This window comes from Lampris incognitus, chromosome 5 (assembly GCF_029633865.1).
Source record: "Lampris incognitus isolate fLamInc1 chromosome 5, fLamInc1.hap2, whole genome shotgun sequence".
In the NCBI taxonomy this organism is placed as follows: Eukaryota; Metazoa; Chordata; class Actinopteri; order Lampriformes; family Lampridae; genus Lampris; species Lampris incognitus.
Window position 1 is genome coordinate 26,103,984 of NC_079215.1, and position 24,367 is coordinate 26,128,350.

The 24,367-nt window shown below is 42.2% G+C and overlaps 2 protein-coding genes across 5 annotated transcripts in view; one reads left to right on the top strand and one right to left on the bottom strand.

Moving 5' to 3' along the window:
• Positions 1–17,627, bottom strand: part of tsc2 (TSC complex subunit 2) — a 74,089-nt gene extending 56,462 nt beyond the window's left edge. The window contains exons 1-14 of one of the 3 annotated variants that reach the window (XM_056280208.1): positions 17,530–17,627; positions 15,281–15,468; positions 15,057–15,143; positions 14,845–14,955; positions 12,320–12,467; positions 8,924–9,041; positions 8,777–8,825; positions 2,530–2,655; positions 2,269–2,342; positions 2,001–2,127; positions 1,672–1,815; positions 1,383–1,520; positions 1,116–1,219; positions 834–915 (exon numbers count right to left, since the gene is read on the bottom strand). In XM_056280208.1, coding sequence (XP_056136183.1) covers positions 834–915; positions 1,116–1,219; positions 1,383–1,520; positions 1,672–1,815; positions 2,001–2,127; positions 2,269–2,342; positions 2,530–2,655; positions 8,777–8,825; positions 8,924–9,041; positions 12,320–12,467; positions 14,845–14,955; positions 15,057–15,143; positions 15,281–15,415 — 1,443 coding nt within the window. In that variant the 5' untranslated portion in view covers positions 15,416–15,468; positions 17,530–17,627. Of the gene's footprint in view, positions 1–833; positions 916–1,115; positions 1,220–1,382; positions 1,521–1,671; positions 1,816–2,000; positions 2,128–2,268; positions 2,343–2,529; positions 2,656–8,776; positions 8,826–8,923; positions 9,042–12,319; positions 12,468–14,844; positions 14,956–15,056; positions 15,144–15,280; positions 15,469–16,801; positions 16,939–17,529 lie in introns of those variants that run through there. The other 2 variants (XM_056280209.1, XM_056280207.1) reach the window with 2 other exon arrangements.
• nthl1 (nth-like DNA glycosylase 1) lies at positions 16,867–23,331 on the top strand. 2 transcript variants are annotated; one of them, XM_056280211.1, is made up of 7 exons: positions 16,867–16,970; positions 17,843–18,020; positions 18,865–19,133; positions 19,232–19,402; positions 19,598–19,757; positions 20,397–20,502; positions 22,153–23,331. In XM_056280211.1, exons 2-7 carry the CDS (start codon positions 17,846–17,848, stop codon positions 22,496–22,498), a joined length of 1,227 nt encoding a protein of 408 aa, XP_056136186.1. In that variant the 5' UTR covers positions 16,867–16,970; positions 17,843–17,845; the 3' UTR covers positions 22,499–23,331. The 2 variants fall into 2 exon arrangements, with proteins under 2 accessions (XP_056136186.1, XP_056136185.1); XM_056280210.1 differs by lacking the exon at positions 16,867–16,970 and adding an exon at positions 17,003–17,121.
• The last annotated feature ends 1,036 nt before the right edge of the window (positions 23,332–24,367 follow it).

Here is a 24,367-nt window from a genome sequence, read left to right on the forward strand (position 1 = left end):
AATGAGAAATACTCTATCTCTGCCCCCACCCTTTTAATAAGGTGATCCCATCAAGACTGCATAAAAGCTACACACAAACACACATACAGAGTAAAGTAAAAACCCCTCCAAAATGAACCCACTATAAACCAGGGTTTGCACAATACTGAACAAATTCCCTATTCCCTGCAGTATCAAAAAAAAAAAAACATTAATCCCTCTATTTCACATTCAGAAATGATTTTCTTAGTCCCAAGTTATATATTTATATCTCTAATTCCAACACAGGTGAATCTGTCATTTAAACTCCCAATTTATTCTTCACAAAAAACATTCTAATCGACGCGAAACCCACCACAACCAATGTTATTTGTAACTGCTTATAGCCTACTGCTGCACATGGATTCTCTATACACAAAATGCTAAATTTCACTGAACTGACAAAATTATCAGTCCCAAGGCTGTTAAGTTTAGAGGGATTTTACAGTACAAACACAAAGTATAATCAAAGTCACATAAAAAGATCGGGAGGGCAAAGTAAAATTCTATATATACAGTGGCCACTTCCTTAGGTGAATAGTCCAATATCAGGCCAATGACATGTAGTCAGCAATGCAAACACTTTCACCACTAGGAGCAATGAGGAGCCAGATAGGTGTGAGGTGATAGATAATAGAATTAATGCATTCACAAGCATTAACTGAACTATCAGTGGAGTGATCAAATAGAGCATTTACATAGTTTCTATGAGCCTGTACCTGACATTACAGTGACAATGTAAATATCCAAATCACTGCAGTGAATGACTTCATCATATCGTTTGTATATGTGTCCGTGTGTGCACATTTACAGACCTCATACAGCTGTCGGTTGGTACTGAGAACAAAGGAGAGGATGTGAAGTACTTTGATCCTTATCACAGTCCGACTCTCATTTCTTCCAGAGATGGAGAAGAGAAAATGTCAAGAAATGGGAGAGAAAGAAAATTAATTGGAGAGTGATAAAAATAAGACACAAAAATAATGATAAAATATGGTCAGTGAGACTTCAGATAAAACCAGCGCGCTCTGTGTGTGTGTGTGTGTGTGTGTGTGTGTGTGTGTGTGTGTGTGTGTGTGTGTGTGTGTGTACACTACCTAAAGAATTTCTCCATGAGGCGATGGAGGCTCTGAATCCAGCCATCCTTGGCTGGCTGGATGGACTGGGCCCTATATGAGATGAGGGTCAACACTGATGCATCCTGATGTTTACAAACACACACATGCATATATACATACATGGACACACAAAGACACAAAAGAAAGAAGCTCAGAATAGAGCTCACCAGTTCATGAGCTCACAGGAATGTAAGGTAAATGGAAAAGGAGATGAAACAAGATAGAGGAAAACTCAAAGGAACTAACAGGTCTCTTGTCAGTGCATTTCTCCACCAGACTGAAGAACTTGTCTGTGGAGCCATGGTAGCCATTCTGTTCATACAGCTCCTCCACTGTGGTCAGCAGCTCATACACAATAGACTTCAGCTCTGCACTGCCGATGGTCTTTGAAGACAGGTTACAGCTTGGTAAGGTGAGATAGGAATTGGCATTTGACTCTCTGTGTGTGTGTGTGTGTGTGTGTGTGTGTGTGTGTGTGTGTGTGTGTGTGTGTGTGTGTGTGTGTGTGTGTGTGTGTGTGTGTTTTTGTATATACCTGGATCTGCTGCAACAATCTCTCTATGATACCCAGAAGAATGTCCCAGGTAACTACCTGCAGCTCCTTTCCATACTTCTTGATTAGTCTGGTAATAGACAGCACGATCTCATAGGAAACCACCTCATTGGCACATGACATGGCCTGGGGGTAAAGTTTAGAGGGGAAAATCAATGACAAATTCATCTGTATATTATTTCAGAAAAGTCTTGAAACATTTTTTTCCATTTTTATAATATCAATCAATTTATATCCCATGCAGCATTCACCCACTATGTGTTGATTTTTTTTCTCCACTATACATACGCGCATGTCTGTGTGTATTTTACCTTGTAGAATGAAGGTAGGACCAGTGTGGGTGTGTTTTTAAGAGCAGGGAGTCTGTGTGCCCCCCACAGTGCCATTCCAACAAAAAACACAGCACCTCGTAGCAAAGGCGCATCCTCCATGTAAACCCTGCAGAGGATTACAGGCGGCTTAAAGATATACCCGTTAATATACACAGACACACAGAGAAGCCAACCACTCACAATAATCACTATTTATCACATAACCCACATACCCACACACGTTGAGGCCACCAATAAGCTAAAGTACCTTTCCTCCATGATGCGACACATGGTATAGATAGCACTATGTCCCAAGTGAGTTCCCAAGACTTTCCTCATCAACTGGGAGAAGAGGAGTGGTAGAAAGTGGGGAAGAGAAAGGAGAAGAGAGTGAAAGTGGTGAAAGGGATTTTTTTTTTTTTTAAAAACAAGAGATGTGAGCTGACAAAGAAAGGCCTGGGTTACAATTTAATGCCCAGGTGAGCAAATACTATGTATGCATGTGTGAGGGGGAGGGGGGTTCTCTCACCTTCCAGCATGTTTCACAAAACTCCTTCACATTGACGGTACGACAGAGTGTGATGATGAAGACAGTGAGGGAGTCTGAAGGAAGGCAATTGTAACACACCACGGCATCAAGAACTTGCAGCGCCACCTATAGAGACATCGAACCAGACACAAAACATCATCCACCCCAAACACACAGGTGAATTCTAGAAATAAAAATTTCAGAAATATATATAGATCTCACCAATGTTCCACTAAATTGTGCATTCTATGCAAGGCTATGTATAAGAGATAATACATGATGGGAAGGCAAGGAATGAAAAGTTCTGTGTTTGAGCGATAGAAATACATCCAGACAATATTTTCCTGCAAAGTCCTGTAGTAGCCTTAAAACTCACCAAATCAATAAGTGTTAGTGATTTGCATGTCCGTGAATTAGCTATGGTCTTTAATATGCCAGTGAAAGATGAAAACTGACATTTGCTAGAATTTAAATATTCAGCATTGAAGCTTTAAATACATCCGTATAGACTGGCACTGTTAATTGTATAAGAAGCAATATCAAAGGTTTGTGCTCCTCGGGGGAATGCAGAACTATTGCTCTGCAGGCTCCTGGCTCTGCGGTTGGCTCGGTGTTCCTCTGGGGTTATGCTGCTTTGGGCTGCAGCTTTTCTCTTGGTCGTGGGGTGTCTACATGACTGAGAGGTCCGTGGGTGGCTACAGAGCCTGTCTAGCCACCCACATATATCTGAGAGTTAATACAACACAAGCAAGGATCTAGTCAGGAGGCGACAACACAAGTACCAAAAAACTAGGTTCAAATCCGATAGGACGTAGGTGTCAACAGGCAGTGCACAAAGGCAATGCATAGGGTGCATAGAAGTTTTTTTTTTTAGTAATACCATCAGGTATGCAGGTGTTCGAGAAAGATCTGGGTCTTTAGCGTCTTCTTAAAGATGGAGAGGGACTCGGTGGACGGAATGGAGTTTGCTAACTCGTTCCACCACCAGGGAACTACAGAAGAGAAGAGTCTGGCAAGTTACTTAGGGCCCCGTTGTGGTGGAAATGCCAGGCACCTTTCATTGGCAGAGCATAGTGAGCGGGACTGAGTGTAGACCTGAATGAAGGAGTGCAGGTAGGCGGGAGACGTTTCAGTTGCTATTTTGTAAGCGTTAAGGTTTTGAATTTGATGTAAGTGTTTGTAAGTGTTAAGGTTTTGAATTTGATGCAGGTAGCAACTGGGAGCCAGTGGAGGGATATGAACAGCAGAGTGACATGTGCTGTTTTCGGTTGGTTGAAGACCAGACATGCTGCCATGTTCTGGATCATTTACAGAGGTTTGAAAGTGCATGCAGGGAGACCTGCCAGTAAGGAGTTGCAATAGTCAAAGCATGATATTACAAGAGCCTGTATCAGGAGTTGTGCTGCATGCTCAGACAGGTAGTGTCTAATTTTCCTGATGTTTTACAGATCAAATCAGCACAACCGAGCAATCGAGGCCATGTGAACCTTAAAAGGTTTGTTGGACATCGGTCATGACACCCAGGTTTTGGGCAGACTTTGTGGGCATGAGTTGGGTTGATTCGAGCTGGATATTGATCTGTTGTTGTAAGGATGGACTGGTTGGGATGAGAAGGATCTCAGTCTTAGATGGGTTAAGCTAAAGGTGGCGTTCTTTCATCAATGCACAGCTATCAGCAAGGCAGGACAATATCTGTGTCGACACTGTGAGATCATCTGGCGGGAATGATAGGAAGAGCTGGGTATTGTCAGCATAGTAATGGTATGAGAAACCATGGGAGCCGATGATTGCACCAAGTGAGGTGATGTATATTGAGTTGAGAAGGAGATCGAGCACTGACCCTTAAGGCACCCCTGTGGATAAGAATCAAAATCAGAATCTGTGCAGTTTGGACATATCTCCCCTTCAAGATACTCTAAAAGATCTTCCTGAGAGGTAGGACATGAACCAGCAGAGGGCAGATCCTGAGATACCAAACTCAGTGAGCGTGGAGAGGAGGATTTAGTGGTTAACCATGTCAAAGGCAGCTGACAGATTTAACAGCAATAAACCTGAGGACTCCAGCAGCTCTAGCCAAACACTGATTCCATTACTGACAGGAGTGCAGTGTCAGTAGAGTGACCCTGCTTAAAGTCAGATTGATTCGGATCATACAGATTGTTTTCAGGAAGGAATTCAGAGACTTGGTTAAAGACCGTGCGCTCAAATATTTTTGATAGAAAGAGTAGGAGTGAAACTGGTCTGTAGGTTTTTTTTTTAGCAGTGGGGTGACCTGAGCTTGCTTAAATGCAGTGAGGAACACACTCGTTGTAAGAAAGGAGTTGATGATGTGTGTGACTGCGGGGTTAAGTGTGGAGGAAATGATCTGTAGGAGGTTGGATGGTATCAGGTCCAGCAGACAGGTAGTGGGACGAGAGTCCAGCAGAAGCTTGGAGACTTCCTCCTTGGTCAGGGGAGAGAATGAGGTGAGTCAGGCACTGTTAGCTGACAGTGGCAGACTGAGTTGGTCAGGCTCAGAGAACTGGTTACTGATGGCAGAAACTTTATCAGCAAAGTACGAGGTGAACATGTCAGGAGTGAGCAGAGTGAAGGTCGGAGGAGGAGTGGAGTGAGTTAAAAGCAAAAAACATTGTTCAAGCATCAGTGGCACCACAGATCTTGTTTTGATAGTAGGTGGTCTTAACTGGTTTTAAGCTGGAGGAGAATGACGCTAGGAGACACTGATAGTCACTGAGGTCAGTGGACTCTGGTTTTATGCTATTTTCTCTCTGATGCTCTCAGCCCCACCCTTTGCTCTCTGATGACCTTAGTGAGCCATGGACTGGGGGGGGGGGCGTGTTGTTAAGAGAGGAGGCTAGTGAGGAACAGTGTGTGTCTGTAGCCTCGTTCACAGGGATTGAAGAGAATTCATTATGAGGAGGCATGGAAACGAAGACCTCATTGGAAAGCTGGGTCAGTGTAAGGGACCGGATGTTTCGGCGGAAGGAGACCATTTGTGGAGGAATGTGAGTTTGTTCCAGTAAGGAAACCATGAAATGAATAAAGAAGTGGTCTGACAGATGTAGGGGGGTGAGAGTCAGATTTGCTGTGGAGCAGTTCTGAGTCAAAATCAGATCAAGAGTATTGCCCGCTTTGTGTGTGGGAGGGGTGGGGACCTGTTTGAGGTCAAAAGAGGACAGAAGAGACAGGAAGTCAGTCGCTTGGGTTTTTTGTCAGTATGGATATTCGGTAACACTTTATTTTAGGGGGTCGGGAATTACCAAGTAATAAGGTGGTAATTATCACGTAATTTATTAGAAATTAGGTTGAAATTACCTTGTAATTTCCTAGTAATAAGGTGCTAGTTTTTACAGGTAATTTTATAGCTAACCCTAACCCAAATTACAAGGTAATTTCAACCTTATTTCTAAGAAATTATATGACAATTACCACCTTATTACTAGGAAATTATTAGGTAATTTCCGACCCCCTCCAACCCCCTAAAATAAAGTGTAACCGGATATTCAAGTCTACCATGACAATCAGTGGTGTGTCATCAGGATGGCTGAGAGTAACATGTTAAACTACAAAGTTCCTCAGTTGACACCCTGGTGGGCAGTATATGACAACCACAAATAGCATAATAGGAGCAGTAACCATGATTACATGGTATTCAAAGGAGGAGTTGTTGCTTGGTGGTGAAAGCTTTTTTTTTTAAATTTATTTCTGATTTTTCCCTTTTTCTCCCAATTTAGTGGCCAATCGATCCCTATTTTAATTCAAACACCCACCCTCGTACTGCATGCGTTCGCCAACTGCATCTCTCCGGCCAGCAGTCTCGAAGGAGACGCCTCGCCACATTCGTGACAAGGCGACTCCAGGCCGAACCACTGCTTTTTCTGACACACACAGAGACGCATTCATGTGACGAACACAAGCCGAATCCGCCCCGCTCCCGAAGACAGCGTTGCCAATTACTGCTGCTTCATTGAGTCCGGCCATAGTCGGATCTGACGAGACCGGGGCACGAACCCCGGTCCCCAGTGGGCAACTGCATCGACAGAAAGCCGATGCTTAGACCGCTACACCATCGCGGACCCAGGCGGCGAAAGCTTAGTGAATTTCCAGTCTTTGGAAATGAGGACACCTGTACCACCTCCACACCCAACAGAACGGGGTGTGTGTGTGTGTGAGAAAGCAGAGTCAACAGAGAGTGCAGCCAGTGTTTTCTGGACGTAGCCAGGTTTCGGTCAGGGCTAGTACCTGAATGTCTGACAGATTAGCAAGTGCTTGGATGAATTCTGTTTTATTTACAGCTGATTGGCAATTCCATAAGCCAAAAGTAAAGGAGGAATGAGTAGAAGAGGCTTTCCTGAGTGAATAGAAGTTCTCAGGATTGTATTGTCTGGGACAGATACAATTTTTTCAATAACCTTGAATGACAGGGATGTCTTTGTAGCACATGGTGGGTGAGGCAGACGAGAGAAAATAGTAGAAAAGGGAATTACTAGTCAGTGTCCTTGCTTGGTGGACTCGCACAGGTAGACTCGCAGGTCTTAACCCAATTCGGTCTCAACACAATGAGGGAATCTCAGACACCAGAATTTATTTGGACTCATCCCGTACCCGTACACTCACAGGTAGGCACTTCACACACGCATAGGTGAACATGTCACATGCACATACACACTGCTAGTATCTGCCTCACACATTCCATGGAACACTCTCTCGATTACAGCGCTTTCTTCCCCCTTTTTTTTCCAGTCTTCTCCATAACTGTCTCCGCCATAACTGTTAACCTAAACTGATACTGATAAGCTTGATTTAATTATGTTTGGTCGAACACATGTCAGCATCTACTTTATATCAATGTCTTATCAGGTACATGTGGTCAGTTTTAATTTGGGAGTCTCCTTGTTTCATTTGTGGTAATTGTCCCCCTCTTGGAGAAGCGATGCCGATTGATTGTTTAGCTGATCAAATATGTGGAAGAAGGGGACTGCTGATGGCTATAACTGTATAACCAAAACCTTGTGCTCTTATTATACCACAGATCATCCAAAGGACGGAGTTACTGTAAGTGGTTCTCAATAATTGATTGCCTTTGCAGGTGGAAAATCTGCAGTTTAACTCTGTCCAGGACACATTGGCATGCAAATTCCCTGTGTTGTATGCCAACCCTGCCAACAGCACAGGTTTGGAAAAAAAGCAATAACAGTGTATTATGTAATCTCAATATTGTTACTTGTTCTCAAGGAAAAGTTACTAAGGATGTTCCGATAGCGCTATTCCACTGCTGATACCCATTCACAGTACAAGTCTTTATTGAACGATACAGATTACCAATCCAATCCATTACTTCTGCTGAACAGTGCAGACTTAGACCATTAGTTTGGGGTCAATGGGCAAAATAATTGAGATAGAACCAGTTTTTATTTCATCATGAAAGAAATACAGGCTTCTATATAATGGGGGTGGGGGGGGATCAAGCCATTTTGCTTGTATTTATGATATGTTATTCATGGCATTTAGTATCAGATTTTAGCCTTTGGTTAGATCTCCAATACCAATACTCAATTTTAGCCTGGTATTGACCTGATATCTGATATTAGTATTGGTGCATCCAAAAAATTGCACAAATTTATACATTATTGTATGCATACATGTATACATTCTTCGTGGTAGAATCAAAAGGACATCAAGCAGACTTTGACCTTTTCTCCACCAGTAAATACTTCAGGGTTCTGTTTAATACGACTTGAGGCAGTTGTAAACATCACCCCATAAAAATGTACCCATTTCTTGTCCTGTTATAAAGGTTATTGCTCTTGGAGAGTAACATTAAATAAAGTTTCTGAGAGAACAACTGGAATATTTGGCTCCATTTCACTGAAACACATTCGTCCTAGATGAAACCTAAATATTTCTGTGCAAATGTGATGGTATATACATTTTCTGTTATACATTTGCCAACACTGTGCTCTCACTGGGTGTCATCTCGAATGCTTAGCTTTCCCTGTTAATTTTGTCCACAAACAGGTAACATAGTATGTACAACAGTAGTATGAATGTAGTTATCCCACCTGATCAGAGAGACAATCTAACACCAACCATTTACCCCTCCCCTACTCCTTTGTTCATTTATGACAAAATGCTTTTGAATAAAACGCAAATTAACATTAAAATCGATGCTATTTTTTTTTAACTTATTTTATTATTTCAGTCAGTTACTTGCATAACAGGGTTTGGTGCAAAACCAAATACTTACCTCAATATCTGTTGAAGATGTGGTTCTATTGCACAAGAGACAGATCTTCCTGCAAAGAATGTAAATGGACACGCAAATTGAAACCTTCTCTAAGGTGAAAGAATCAAGATGTGCATGCATATTTGTCTGTTAATCGGTCTGTCTTACTGGACCATGATGGACACATTCTGGTCAAGATAGCAGCTGTTGAACTTGACCAGGTTGACCAAAACATGGAGGAAGTCTGACGTTAGACCAGTATCCATCCACAGGAGTACAAAGCGTGCTGAGGAAGGAGAGACATAGAAAGGACAGAAAAAGAAAAAAAATACATTACCAATTAGGTATGTGTAAAAAGGCACTGCATATCCATTTTAAACAAATGATAGAAAGAAAGAAAGCCACTTAATTTTGTCATTGTATTCTTACAATGAATTTGTTCTCTGCATTTAACCAATCCTATTGTACAGGAGTAGTGGGCAGCTGCAGCGCCCGAGGACCAACTCCAGTTCTTCTTTCCATTGCCTTGGTGAGGGGCACAGGCAGGAGTATTAACCCTAACATGCATGTCTTTTTGATGGTGGGAGGAAACCGAAGCATCCGGAGGAAACCCACGCAGACACGGGGAGAACATGCAAATTCCACACTGAAAGGGGTTCGAACCCAAGACCTTCTTGCTTTGAGGCAACCGTGCTAACCACTGGGCCACCGTGCCGCCCTTGGGAAATGATGGAAATACAAATACAAATGATGGAAATACCAATGTAAAAATGAAACTCAAATCAGTAAAACAAACAGGTTTCAGAATGGGGGTGTTATACAGCTTTATAAATAGTCTTCTCTTATTTATAAGTGGAACTCCAAAATTATATCCAACAGGCCAGACAATCCTATTTTACAGCATTTGATTAAAATATGGTGTGAAACTCATGGAAGTCTTGGACTGAAAATGGGGCTGTTACCAAAAACACCTGAGACCCATGACTCTAAACAACAAGATTCTGGAGACTTGGCATCATAAAGGATCCAACATTTGGAAGACTGCTATGAAAAAGGACTTCTCATGTCCTTTAAACAATTGAAGAGGAAATATGACTTGTCCAACAAGACATTCTTCTGCTATCTTCAGTTAAGATCTCTTCTTAGAACCAACCTGGGCCCTGGAATGACTTTACCTGTACTTATCAATGTGGAGAAACTGCTTCATTAGAGAAATGTATACAAATTTATTTCTAAAATGTACTCTTTACTGCTGAATGAGGGCCCAAAGCCAGGCCTGCACAAATCTAGAGCGAACTGGGAATCACATCTGAACATAGCAATTGATGATCAACTCTGGTCAGATTTACGTCAAGGCAGTTTGTCAGCTACCATTAATGTCCAGTACAGACTGGTTCACTATAATTTCCTTCATTAACTGTACCTCACCCCACAGAAATTAAATAAATGCAAACCTGAATTGTCAGAAATGTGTTTCAGATGTGGTATAGAAGTCTGCTCCTTCCTGCACTGTACCTGGCTTTGTACAAAGGCAGTGGTGGATCTAGAGATTTTTTCCTGGGGTGGCAAAGGGGTGGCAAGACTGTGTCCCAGAGGTGGCAGCTGCCACCCCTCGCAACCCTGTAGATCCGTGCCTGTGAGGGGGAGGGGGATTCTAAATCGGCGACTTCTGTTTGAGATGAGTTTGGCACGGGTCTCATTGACCTTCACCATGCATGTACATAAAATATACTTTAAAAACATATTATCTGATTTATAAATGGGGTGGCAACAGGGGTGGCAAGACTGTGTCCCAGGGGTGGCAGCTGCCACCCCTTGCCACCCTGTAGATCCGCCCCTGTACAAAGGTGAGGCCCCTTTGGTACGAATATTGTGACACCTTGACCAAGATCACAGGAGCTACCTTCCAATTAGAGCCTGAGCTTTGCTTACTGGGGAATTTCAAAAGCATCAGTGGATCCTCAACCAATTCCCAAATCAAATTTATGGAAATCGCTTTAAGTGTGGCCAGAAAATGCATAACAGTGACATGGAAATCTGATTTCCCTCTCCTCATTGATAGATGGTCTTTGGAAACGAACAATTGTATTCCTCTTGAAAAGATCACATATATGTAGTTTTAGAAAAGGATACAAAACCTTTCTGAAAATTTGGCAGCCTTACCTCGAGTACATAGGCACATCACTGATGCCACCATAGGGATGTGATCATTTCTGGTTAGCCAGAAGGCCTCTTTAAAGGATATAACACTGTATTAGTATAGTGTCTCTATATTTCACTCTATGCGCTGACTCCCCCCGTCTTCCATTTATAGGAAGGGTAGGGGACTGGGTTTTTGTTTTGTTTTCTGTGCTATGGTTGTTAAAATGAGTTTGAAAATGAAAAATAAAATATTTCAAATAAAAAAAAATAGTCTTCTCCTCCTGGTTTTGGTGAGCCTTAAAACACTTAGTTCATGTTTCCAACCATTAGTTTCACCATGTATACAAGTACTGTGTTGTAGCGAATACGTCACAAATCCAACATACATTGAGCCTGTTGTCCTTGAAAGTCTATACAACTTCAGATTAAATTATGCATTTAAACCAGAGAGCAACGAATTAGCAAATGAAGGTTAACTGACCTATTTTGCTCCCCCCTTGATAACTCCATTTCTATATGGACAGTCACACGGAAACATGTTAATGAGAATACCTTGTGTAACATTAAATACATTTTTATAGTAGCTACTGGGAGCAAATGTAAAAATATTGATATATTAGTTGTTTTAAGGCCTATGCAATGGGAATTGGCAATATGTTTACATACACAAGTACAAAGATGTAGAATTATTGCATAAAGAGGAATAAATAGTCCCTTTTGTTGTAAACTAAAAGTGCATAAGCAGATGTCTTGAGGTAAAAGATGGCTTTACCTTGGATAGGGTTTTGTTGAAAACACCCCAAGGTGAACCTGGTGTATTGTTCCTTAAAACTTTCAGACATCTTGAATGAAATAAATTTAGTAAAAAAAACTGTATTTAACAATTACTATCCCAAAACGGCAATAAAAACATGTGGTCAGCCAGCTGCACCTGCCTGAATCAACCACTACTAATGACACAACAGAGTTGACAAATCCCATGCTCCAACTGAGGTGGATGGAGGTATAGTTTTTCAACATTTCAAAAACTACTGGGGCAAACAACATTGATTAACTTGTTTGGTGTCTAGAAGGCCTATCTGGAAAACTGAAAGCAACAACAACAATATAGCCAAAAACTGAAGCTAAATAACAACTACTGCTTGAAGCAGGCTACTGCACCACATTACATTTAACACTATGGGTCTATGCTGGCGTAACTGCTTTAGAAATGAAGGAAAAAGGCTTTTTTTAGCCTGCTATCTTGCATAGCTAGCATGACATGACATACCTGATTCTATTGCCATCTCTATTGTCATCTAAGATACCAAATGCTAAAACTAACGAAATGATGCAAATGAATTTCATTATACTGATGGGCCTGACGGTGGTGTAGTTTTGGAATATCTGAATATCTTCTACTAACTGTAAGAAGAATTTTACCAATGTCCTCCTCCAGGTATGTAATGTCTTTTCCGTTTTCTGTCAAGGCCTTGAACACTTCCAGTCTATCAGAGAGGTCCTCGTTGGGTGGATGGTAGTCTCTTACCACCTTGAAAAAATAGGCTCGAAGAGGGCCCAGCCTCTCACCCTGCACATAAGTACAGACACACACACACACACACACACACACACACACACACACACACACACACACACACACACACATGTAAAACAGTGAGAGCAAGCCAATAAAATATGATTAAAAAAAAAATTTTTAAGCATCTTTCAAAAAATCCTGGGATTTTCATGGATTTCAAATGTTGAGTTGTTGATAAGCCCCCCCCCTCCCCCCTTTAAGACCACTTGGTCAATTTCTAATTTTTCTCGGAAAGCACTGTTTAAGACGCATCTAGGTGTTTTGATGTGTTGCTATTTTGAAGCAGCAACAGCATGCCATATGTGGAACAGATATTTGGCCGGGAGAATGTAATTTTTAGGGGGGGGGGATTTTTTTCCCCTTTTTCTCCCCAATTACCCCACTCTTCCGAGCCATCCCAGTCGCTGCTTCGCCCCCTCTGTTGAACCGGGGAGGGCTGCAGACTACCACATGCCTCCTCCGATACATGTGGAGTCGCCAGTCGCTTCTTTTCACCTGACAGTGAGGAGTTTCGCCAGGGGGACATAACGCATGGGAGGACCACGCTATTCCCCCCTCCTCCCCCGAACAGGCGCCCTGACTGACCAGAAGAAGTGCCAGTGCAGTGACCAGGACACATCCACATCCTGCTTCCCAGCCACAGACACGGCCAATCGTGTCTGTAGGGACACCTGACCAAGCCAGAGGTAACACGGGGAATCAAACCGGCAATAAGAATGCAAAATTTCACTTGTATCTGAAAGGGCCACTAGTGTGCGAGTCTATATATGCAGAGGCCATTTTGAGGGCGGTCGCAAGGGTGTACATAGTATGTCCTCTTGAAAAGAATAGTCAAAAATCAAGTTCCCCGAATCCATTTTCCATTGTTTGCTCATTACGGTCATCTAACATTATCTAATTACTCATTTTTTAATTCTATGCACGTCTTTTTTTCCCTTAGAAATTTGCAGTGGACTTCAACCTGGTTGCAATGGGGTTGTGTCCATTTATCCAACCCAAGGGTAAGGATGGGGTAACATATGCATCTACCAAAGGGTAGAATGCTTTCTGGAGGACCTTACGAGATCTAGATGCATGCTTTTCTTTGGTTTACGCATGGAGAACAGCATTGAGCTTGTGGAGTACAACAAAAGCACCAAGACTAACATTTCCATGCAAATGTTGAATGAATTTTCTTAAAAAGATGAAAAATTCCAATGCCAGTTATTCTGCATTTCCATTAGCTGGTTTTAGGTGACTCAATAATTATCCTTTGCACAGAGAGGGAAAAGTCCAGGTCATTAAAAGAGTCATGACTCAAGTGGGTTTAATGTACTGAACTATAAGGTAAATTAATTGATTAATAATTTAATGATTTAAATAATTTGGAAAAAAAAACATATTTCCATCACCTTTTATAATTTTTTTTAAACTGACCAATTTTTCTGCCTCAAGCAAGCAGAAATCTTATTTTGCAATACTGAGGATTATCTTTTAAAATCTGGCACTTCCATTCAGCTTTTTGACTTGCAACTTCAAAATTCACACAAAAACACCTTAAGGGAAACTGATGTTGGCCAAAGGTGCTCACTATGTCAGCATCATTATATAGCAAAGTAAATGATGAAAAATAAACTAACATAGATGGCAAAGAAAGTCCCCACTTGTTTTTAAATATACTTCATATATATGCACATACAATAAATGGATTTTTTTTTTCCAAACTATCCATCCATCCATTATCCAAACCGCTTATCCTACGTAGGGTTGCGGGTAGCTAATTCTCTTTAAGTATAAAAAGAGGAGAGCCATTTCAAAACAACACTAGATGCAATAAGATCACACCAAATTCTTTTGAATTTAGTCAAAAATATAAGACATTTTGAATACAAACTTTTCAGGATATGTATATGCAAAGTTTCTGTAACACCTCCTGTCCAAATCAAAGACCACCACCACCCTTGTACATTTTTGGATGCAAAGCAACTCATGGACGATTTCAAGTACAACATAAAAATGAATAACTCAGTTTTCATCACCCTACAATTCCCCCTCAGATGGATACAATTGTTGCTCCTTTTGGCAGCTTGCAACTCAGCAAAATATTCCCTTTTAAGCCTCATGTGTATTGAGCACAGAATGAGGCCATGTGGACATCAGATACCTCTTTCAACCCGCTTGGGACAGCACTATGTACAAAGCAGGTGCTGAATGTTGGCTGCTCAAAACCCGACATACAAAACAATACAAAAATACACAAAGTTTTCTTTACAGGTCTCTGGTAGATAAACGGAAGGCAAATTAAAAAAATCGAGCTCAAGCTTTAAAACAGTAGCGCTTTGCATCTATGAAACCTTGTGTTTTTGTTTAAAAATTGACCAGTGCTTACCTGTCCCTGTATAATTGCTCTAAGCAGCAACAGAACAGCATGTCTGGCCTCAGGTGGCTGCTCTGGAGTCAACATGTCCTCCACAGCCTTCCATACAGCCTCCACAGCGTGCTGGAATTAACACAATCGCACACTAACAAAGGTTAATAAACACAGAACTTCCAGACTGCATGTGATTATAAATCACAACCACCACACCACCATCAACTCACCTCTTCAAATTTCTTTGTACTGGCCAAATCGCAAACATGATTTATTACCCGAATACGATTACTGAGCCCACAATCAGGATGGAGCTCCTGAGAAGAGAAACGGGTTATCGAATGAAAGCATAAATGACATGATACAAAACAATGTTGGCAATAGTCTAAGGACAACATGCATGTGTGTGAGCTTTAATGCACGCCCATGCAGTACCCTGCCTGCTTTTCCGCACCTTAAGGATGTCAATTGTGATGATGAACTCGGAGGGCTTGTTTTCATTCTGTTTGCTGAGAGGTCGCGGTGGTCCTAGACCAAAAATCCCCTTCACCTTATCCTTTAACGTTTCTTTACCGACCTGCTTGCTCATGGCCCAGTCTGGAAGGATGATGGCCTGTACAGGCTGGGAGTGGTGGTGGTGGTCTGGAGAAAGAGACTTAAGTTTAAGATAAACAGAAATTTCAGACAGTTGGACTTTCAAATCCAACACCTTCAATAATGCACCTAACTTGAGGACAAGGGATTAGGTGGACAGCAATTTTAAGTAGCTAATTAACTTCCTAAAGTTGTAAATGTGCAAGGAAAAAAATGAACACCAGCAGGACATGACCGCAAAAAAAAAACGATGGCCTGTACAGGCTGGGTGTGGTGGTGGTCTGGAGAAATAGTCTAAGTTTAAAATAAACAGGAATTGCAAACATTTGGACTTTCAAATCCAACACCTTCGATAATGCACCTTACTTAAGGATAACAGATTAGGTTGATAGCAATTTTGAGTAGCTGATTAAGAAGAAAGAAAGCCACTTTATTTTTTGCCATTGTACAGTTGTTTGGTTACAATGAAATTTGTCTTCTAGCATTTAACCCATCCTATTGTATAGGAGCAGTGGGCAGCTGCAGCACCCGGGGACCAACTCCAGTTCTTCTTTCCATTACCTCGGTCAGGGGCACAGGAAGGCGTATTAACCCTAACATGCATGTCTTTCTGATGGTAGAAGGAAACCAGAGCACCCAGAGGAAACCCACGCAGACACGGGGAGAACATGCAAACTCCACACAGAAAGGACCTGAGACGACCTGGAGTTCGAACCCAGGACCTTACCGTGAGGCAACAATGCTAACCACTGGGCCACCGTGCCGACCCATAACTAACTAACATTAACTTCCTGAAGTTGTAAATGTGGCAGGGAAAAAAATGAACACCAGCAGGACATGCCCACAAAATAGCCAATAACTGTGCGTAGCAAAGCCCGTTGACAGCTATCACGCTTTGCTACCTGTTCGGTTGATTCATTTGCGCATTATGGCTGTCAGTTAACAAAACAATGTCATCATCTACACATTTAAAATAAAAAAGATCGTCAATAAACAACAGATACCAGCTCAGTTAGGATATAAAAAGGTAGTTTGCACAGGTAGTACAGCTGTCTGATTGGAGACACTGAATGAAGACTTGGGAGAAGAGAGTTAAGGGAAGAGAGAGGGGGGGTAGAGAGAGAGAGAGAGAGAGAGAGAGAGAGAGAGAGAGAGAGAGAGAGAGAGAGAGAGAGAGAGAGAGACATAGATGGGTGGAAAAGGGGGGCGTTGAATAGACAACGGCTGTTTTGTTTCGGTTCAACAAAAACAACCGGAGCTGTAGCAGTCTTGAACCGTTAGCTACGTTTAGTTAACTTGTTTGACAAGCTAGCGTTTTCTGGCATTCAATATCTGATAGCTTGGAGAAGGGGAAAAAAAAGGCACACAACGCTTCCCTCACCTTATCGAAGCTGACTCGTTTTCTTGCTACCATTCACTTACAGGGATGCAACATACTGATAAAATAAGTTTAGCTGCATGAGTATTGTCTCTTTTACCAATGGAAGCTTGTTCTCCCAAGCTCAGTCCTCTACTCTCCAACCGGATGCCCTGCTAATGCACCGAAAGAGGTACTTCCTACAAAAACACGTTTGTCGCGCTGGTCGATGGGAAATGCTGTTCTGCAAACGCGTTATCGATCTCAAACTATAACTTATGCTTTGTTATTAAGCGGGTTTTTTCTACCTAGCGTTGAAAATGAGGGGCAACGAAGTGATTGGGGTATGTAGCTATTCTTTCTAGCATCAGTCAATGAGACTGTTAATGAGAAAATAGCAGGAACGTACATGAACGTGTTACCTTACACAAGCTACTTACTAACGTTAGCTAAAATGTTTACGCTGGTGAAGTTGGTTCCTTAGTATATGTTCAACTTTTCAGACAGGCATGTCACAAGATCTATGACTACACGATCGTGGCAAACAACAACAGGGACTTTTTGGTCATATCCAGTTTTTTGTAAACGCCATTTAGTGCTGCCGTAAATCAAGAGCTTCTCTCAATGTTCTGTGATATTTCTGAGCTTAATTATTATAGCGTAATGATTATTATTAAACATTTGCTTCGTTTTACAGCTAGAAATTAACCACTTAGACTTGGATAACTGGAGGGGAAATAGAAATATCTTACCAAGCAAAAGGTGTCAATAATGATTTCATAATGATGACAAATTATGACTGCAGTTCCATCTAATAGTAACTAAACTGCATTGTTACTTTTTCAATTGCTGACGCAACAAAATGTTTCAATGAAAATGCATGATTCAATTTAGAGTTTTTTAGAAAGTTATTTCATTGGCCCAGCTGGATTCTGGGCTGTCCACGCCCCCTTAAAATCATAACCCAATCAAAATGAAACTAACTTCGGACTCATGCAATACTCCATGTCTGTTGCATGAGTCTCATGGCTTCCATTTACAATGACCTCTCCTTATTTCATCCAGAGCATGTATATGGTTACCCGGAGCAGTAATAAAACTGTAAACTGCACACCTGCTCTGAGATCCAAAATTATAAAGACACAGAAGAAACTGGACACCGGGACATCTGTCGCTGTAAAAGTCGAGGAAGAGGAGGCGAATGTCGCTCAACCAAAATCGTCTTCTGTTCTCTCATCCACAGGTAATGACGACATCGGCTGCGCAAACCAGTTGTTGTGTCCGTTAGCGTTTACAGATGAAAGATCATCCGTTCGTCGTTTGTAAAAGCAGGCTAATGTGCCTGAAAGCATTGGTTTTTACAGTATTATTTTGATTTATTTACTTCTATCAGTTCGCCATTTCATTGTGATGTCCTGCAGAGATCTCCTGAAGATGTCGCTGTATTGTAGGATGCGACCCGCCATTACGTCTTTGCCTGTAATAGTGGCATGTGTGTGTGTGTGTGTGTGTGTGTGTGTGTGTGTGTGTGTGTGTGTGTGTGTGTGTGTGTGTGTGTGTGTGTGTGTGTGTGTGTGTGTGTCTCGGCCCTGTGATGGCCTGGTGGCCTGTCCAGGGTGTCTCCCCGCCTGCCGCCCAATGACTGCTGGGATAGGCTCCAGCATCCCCGCGACCCTGAGAGCAGGATAAACGGTTTGGATAATGGATGGATGGATGAATGGTCGACAATAATGTACTTGGAATTAAAAAGGTCAACTTTTCAGGTCAAAAGACCCCCCAACCCCCCCCCCTTTTATTTATTTTAGTTGGCTGACTTCAGCCCTGAATGTTTTATTTTGTACATTTCGCCGGACATGAAAACAACAACCAATTTTGACCCAAATAGACAATTACTTTACACTTTATTTTTCAAAATTGTACTTAATTTTTTTCTGTTTTGCCCTGATGAAGGTCTGCTGATGGAAAGCTTGGCTTTATTAAAGACAGCCTCTTGGATTTAAGTGTGCAGAACCTCTTTCTTTTATAGATGCAAAAGTTTACTCAAGAAATTCTTACCTCCGAAACGTATCTTCTCTGTGCTCATACAGGAGATTGCACCACACCTTATCCTCAGGCCGTTGTCCAACCCAAAACAGAGGCCGACACACTACTCCTACCCTCCACCACTCGCAGGAGGAGGCAGTTAAAGGTGGAGTACGACAAAGATGAAAACCTTGGGCCAGTAAAGAAAGAGCACTGGGAGCCTCCTGATTGGAGGAGACAGTTAGCCAACATCCGTGAGATGAGGAGCAGCCGTGATGCGCCTGTAGATAAAATGGGAGCAGAAAAATGCTACGACGCAAAAGCCCCTGCACATGTGGGTTGGGAACTTAACTTACTTGATAAATGTAATATGGTCTGGCAGTCAGGCTTGACTCATCTGGTCTCTCTGTTTTTCTCCCTTTTTTCACCCAGGTGAGACGTTTCCAGGTGTTAGTATCACTGATGCTGTCCAGTCAGACCAAGGACCAGGTGACAGCAGCAGCAATGCAGAAGCTCAGAGCCCATGGCTGTACTGTAGAAAACATTATCAACACTGATGATGAGACACTGGGGAAACTTATCTATCCTGTTGGCTTCTGGAGGGTAACACAAACAATCCTGTCTATCACTCACTCTGAAATGCGCAGTCACACTACTTAAAAGGACTTATTGATAACTCTTTTTAGCATATTCCTCCTTACTCTATCCCTTGTCCTGTGCCTCATTCTACCATGCACTGTAAGCATGCCTAGACCCCTCTCTGCTGCCCCTGTCCATATACATCTTTCTGGTCCCTAGACAAAGGTTAAGTACTTGAAGCAGACAGCAGCCATGCTGCAGAAGGAGTTTGGTGGAGACATTCCAAACAGTGTGGAAGGGCTGGTCCGTCTCTCAGGGGTTGGACCTAAGATGGCACATCTGGCTATGGACATTGCCTGGGACCAGGTGTCTGGCATAGGTGGGGAAAGCACATAAACCTATAGTTAAAACACATACAGAAACAAACATGCGTACTTATGAGTTAAATGAAACGCATCAGTGTTTGAAGATTTAAGATATTGTTCACTTTCTGAAAGGGATAACTTAGAATTCAGGGGTGGGCAATCTTAACCACAAAGGGCCAGTGTGGGTGAAGGTTTTTGTTCCAACCAAGCAGTTACACACCTGATCCCTCTAATCAGCCAGTAGCGTCTTTGCTGAGGAACTTGATTAGGAGATGCGGGTGTGTAATTGCTTGGTTGGAACGAAAACCTTCACCCACACTGGCCCTTTCTGGATAAGTTTGCCCACCCCTTACTTAGATGCTTGTTTCCAAAAGGAGACATCATCCACTAGTTTCAAGTCTCTACTGCAGTTTTTAGCCTTATGGCTGTTGTTGCAATATGTAGATTCTCCAGAGTACTTTCCCTGACAGTTAGACAACTGTGCTGAATCAGATGGGTTTGGTGTCTGAAAATGAAACCCATGTACAGAAATTACTATTAAAGGGAAAATAAATGATTTTATTTGCCCTGTAAGGAAAAGTTTTGGTCAAAGTGTGAGTGGTCATGGTGTTCTAAATTGTGGTGTGTGTGTGTGTGTGTGTGTGTGTCTACAGGTGTAGATACGCACGTACATCGTATTTCCAACAGGCTGGGCTGGCTGAAGAAGTCAACCAAAACCCCAGAGGAAACACGCAAAGCCCTGGAGGAGTGGTTACCCAGGTGACATTAGCCACTTTTACATTAATATCATGATATTTTATTGGATTTCAAATCCGGGGATTGTTGGTTGCTGTTTTTTATTTTATTTTATTTTTTTTAAGTATCTTGCACGCTGCCAAGTCGAGTCCAGCTTTTTCTCAGAAAGCTCCCTTTCACACACACAAACACATTGAATCCCTGCATTGTAATTACATCAGAATCTGTCCTGTTTTATGAGCACCCTTCTACCATCATCACTTTGTTTATTTTTAGCTTGAAAACATGGCAGCTCAACTAGAATATTTCACTGTGTCGGAATATTCTGGTATTCTCAGATTATTCAAATTTCCAAATAGAAAGGAATATTTGGCAGGTAGAATGCGAAGCTGTCATCTTTGCATGTGGGTATCTGAAACAGAAACATACCTTTTCCATTGGCTGCATGATTGGCTTAATGTGTCACACAAAACATATTAAATTTGGAATACTGGGATTCTTTGAGGGACCCTTTCACATTGATACAATACCAGGAAAAATGCTGTACAAATCCTGTGGAAGATTCGTGTGCTGTACTCATGAAAAATTTCGACCCAAAGACCCTTTTACATCAAAGGTGTTCCTAGTAAATTCCTCAGATTTTAGCTGGGTGTGGGAGGGGGAATGAAATGGTGAAATGTTGCTCGATCTGATCTTATTTGCTAGGACAATGGCTGTGGTAGTGTGGTCAAAACAGTTTGAACCCCATGAAGACATTTGGTCACCCAGATGTGAAAGCGTTAGCCCATTTGAAGGGATAAATGGGTGACATATTGGGGTGCCCGGGTAGCGAATATTTTTTTCCTAGGATGAATCCGGAAATTTCCCGCCCCCAGGCACTAGGATTGGCCAGATCAGCCTGTCAGTCAAGGCCGATGCGAACGCGCAACAAACCTAACCCTAGCCACGTTTGCTAGCTAACTGTTAGCTGTTAGCCATGTTTGCAACCAAGCTAACTGTGCCAACTTAACTGTGTGTGTACGGTAAGCGAATATTTTTTTCCTAGGATGAAGTTGTAAAGTTGACTGACAGGCAGATCTGGCCAATCCTAGTGCCTGAGGGCGGGAACTTTCCAGATTCATCCTAGGAAAAAAATATTGGCATCCGGGTAGAATGGCAGTCTATTCCGTTGCCTACCAACACGGGGATCGCCGGTTTGAATCCCCATGTTACCGCCGGCTTGGTGGGGCATCCCTACAGACACAATTGGCCATGTCTGCGGGTGGGAAGCCAGATGAAGGTGCATGTCCTGGTCGCTGCACTAGCACCTCCTCCAGTTGGTCGGGGCGCCTGTTCAGGGGGGAGGGGGAACTGGGGGGAATAGCGTGATCCTCCCATGCGCTACGTCCCCCTGGAGAAACTCCTCACTGTCAGGGGAGAAGACGCGGCTGGCGACTCCACATGTATCAGAGGAGACATGGGGTAGTCTGCAGCCCTCCCCGGATTGGCAGAAGGGGTGGAGCAGCAACTGGGACGGCTCAGAAGAGAAGGTTAAGTACAATTGGTGAGAAAAGGGGGGAAAATATGTGACATATCTCAGCTACTTCTCTTCAATTTGTCATCAATGCACAGCAGCTAACAGTTCAAAATTGATCTTAATCCCTCCTCTTAACACCATGCTGTTGCTTCACACAGAGAGATGTGGAGTGAGATCAACTGGCTGCTGGTGGGATTTGGCCAGCAGGTGTGTCTACCTGTCAGCCCTCTTTGCTCAGTGTGTCTGAACCAGCACATTTGCCCCTCTGCACACAATTTCTCCCCGACCAAGAAGTCCAAGTCTTCATCACCACACTTTCCGCGTACCTCTAATACAGCCACCTCCCCAAAAGGAAAGCTGGAGGCCGCATATGAATCCCTTGTGAAAGAGGAGACAATGAAGGAGGAGACACCGACCACACCAATTTCCCAGACTCGCAAAATAAAAAAGAGGAGAGGCAAAGTTTACCAGTCGATAAGGACGAACCCTGCTGTCAAGCTGTAGCCTTTGTGTGGGTTGGGACTTGGTATCAGACATAAGCTCAACATATACAATGAGGAGAGGAGGTGATTCACCAAAGTTTTGTTCGTTTTCATCACTTGGCATTGTGAAACACTAAAATCAAGTGTTTTTATAGATATATTTTAAACACCTGAAGATGTTTTATTTTATTTTTTATTTGTTCTTTTCCTATTGCTTCTTACAAAATAAAATATTTTATATGTAACGGGGTGTGAAGTTCATGACAGCTTATTCATCACCTAGAGCTAACATATGCTGACTAATACCAATGAATTACCCTGTGTATTTATCGACAAAAGCATTGTGAGTAAACAACAGTGCATTACGACCTAAATAAGTCTGACATGAACACATTATACTCAGAAACATGTGGAAGTATAATGTGTCAAGATTCGTTTTATCGGCCAAGTAAGTTTGTTTGTACAGAGAATTTAACTGGTGTATTTCTGAGATCACATAAAACAATGTATCTGGGCAATAAAAATGAAGAAATTAGATAGAATTAGGGTTATTTTATAGATTTTTTTATACAGATGATTTCTTTTATGCATTTTGCACACATTCAGCCCAACTGATTGAACTGACAGGGTTATGAGTCTAAGTAGAAAGAGTACATGTATAATGTGATAAAGTTAGTGTTTAAAAAAAAAAGTCCAACTCACTGTATTAGTCATCATCATAAACACTTATTGACCATGTTAAAGGTACGTAGGCTGTCCAGACTGCATCAAAACACAAAACTTGTGACCAAGATTAATTTGCAAGTTTAGCCACTGAAACAAGGTAACGTATAAGCACTGCCCAATTGTGTCTTTACTGATATAACGCTGTAACATCCTAATTCAAATCACCACCTTGAGGCAAACTTGTAATTTGTGATATTGGGCTATACAAATAAAATGGAAGTGACTTGACTTGACCACCAAAACCAGTGCACAAGCATCCACTCCTGTGCTCCAAGCAAAAGTGTGTGGGGGCTGGAAATTTTGAATGAGTAAATTGTTGAAAGTCAATTTTAAGGACAACTACTGTCAAAAATTGCTTTCGGAATCATTTATGTATATCGATGATAATTTGCTTATCAAAATATACATACATGCCTTTATCCTGTTACAGATGAAATTAAAGTTGACAACTGTGTCATCTGCCTGGTACCCGAATGTGGTACTCTTTTCTCATAAGAAGAAAGTACAGGACGTGGAATTCGAACAGGTTCTACGAAAAGTTACAGGCCTCATGCCAGAGGTAGAGAGTGAAATCAAGTGAGGCTGATATCAACTCTTAGGTCGCAAATAACTTGCTTTAGGGCAAGTTTTAGGTTTTGATCTCTTCTTCTGATGTCCAAATTCAAGTTTCACTTGTTTTCACAATTTTTCACCTACGAAATGCCAGTTTGTTGACATCTAAATTTGGTATTTTAACTCGTTGAAAATGAATTCTTGTTTCATTAAAACGAAAGCAAAATCTAAAACTAAACGGCCTGTCATATCGGAGTCGGGCGGGGTCTGCCCGTTGCAGAGGGGGTCAGACTCCTCCGGGGAACCGGGGTGACCTTCAAAAATTGTGACCATGGCTGAGGTGTGCAAAAAAAAGGGGGGGGTCCGTCCAAGAGCGTTTAGAGGCACACACACACACACACACACACACACACACACACACACACACACACACACACACACACACACACACACACACACACACACACACACACACACACATCCCGGTTAAATTTCATTTAGATTAGGCATGGGTTCAGTGCGGTTAAAGTCAGGCTAACAATCTGGGAGGGCGGTCGTGATCGTCCCTTTCCAGTATCCTACGCCATCTAGTGACGACCGCGGGGATGGCGCT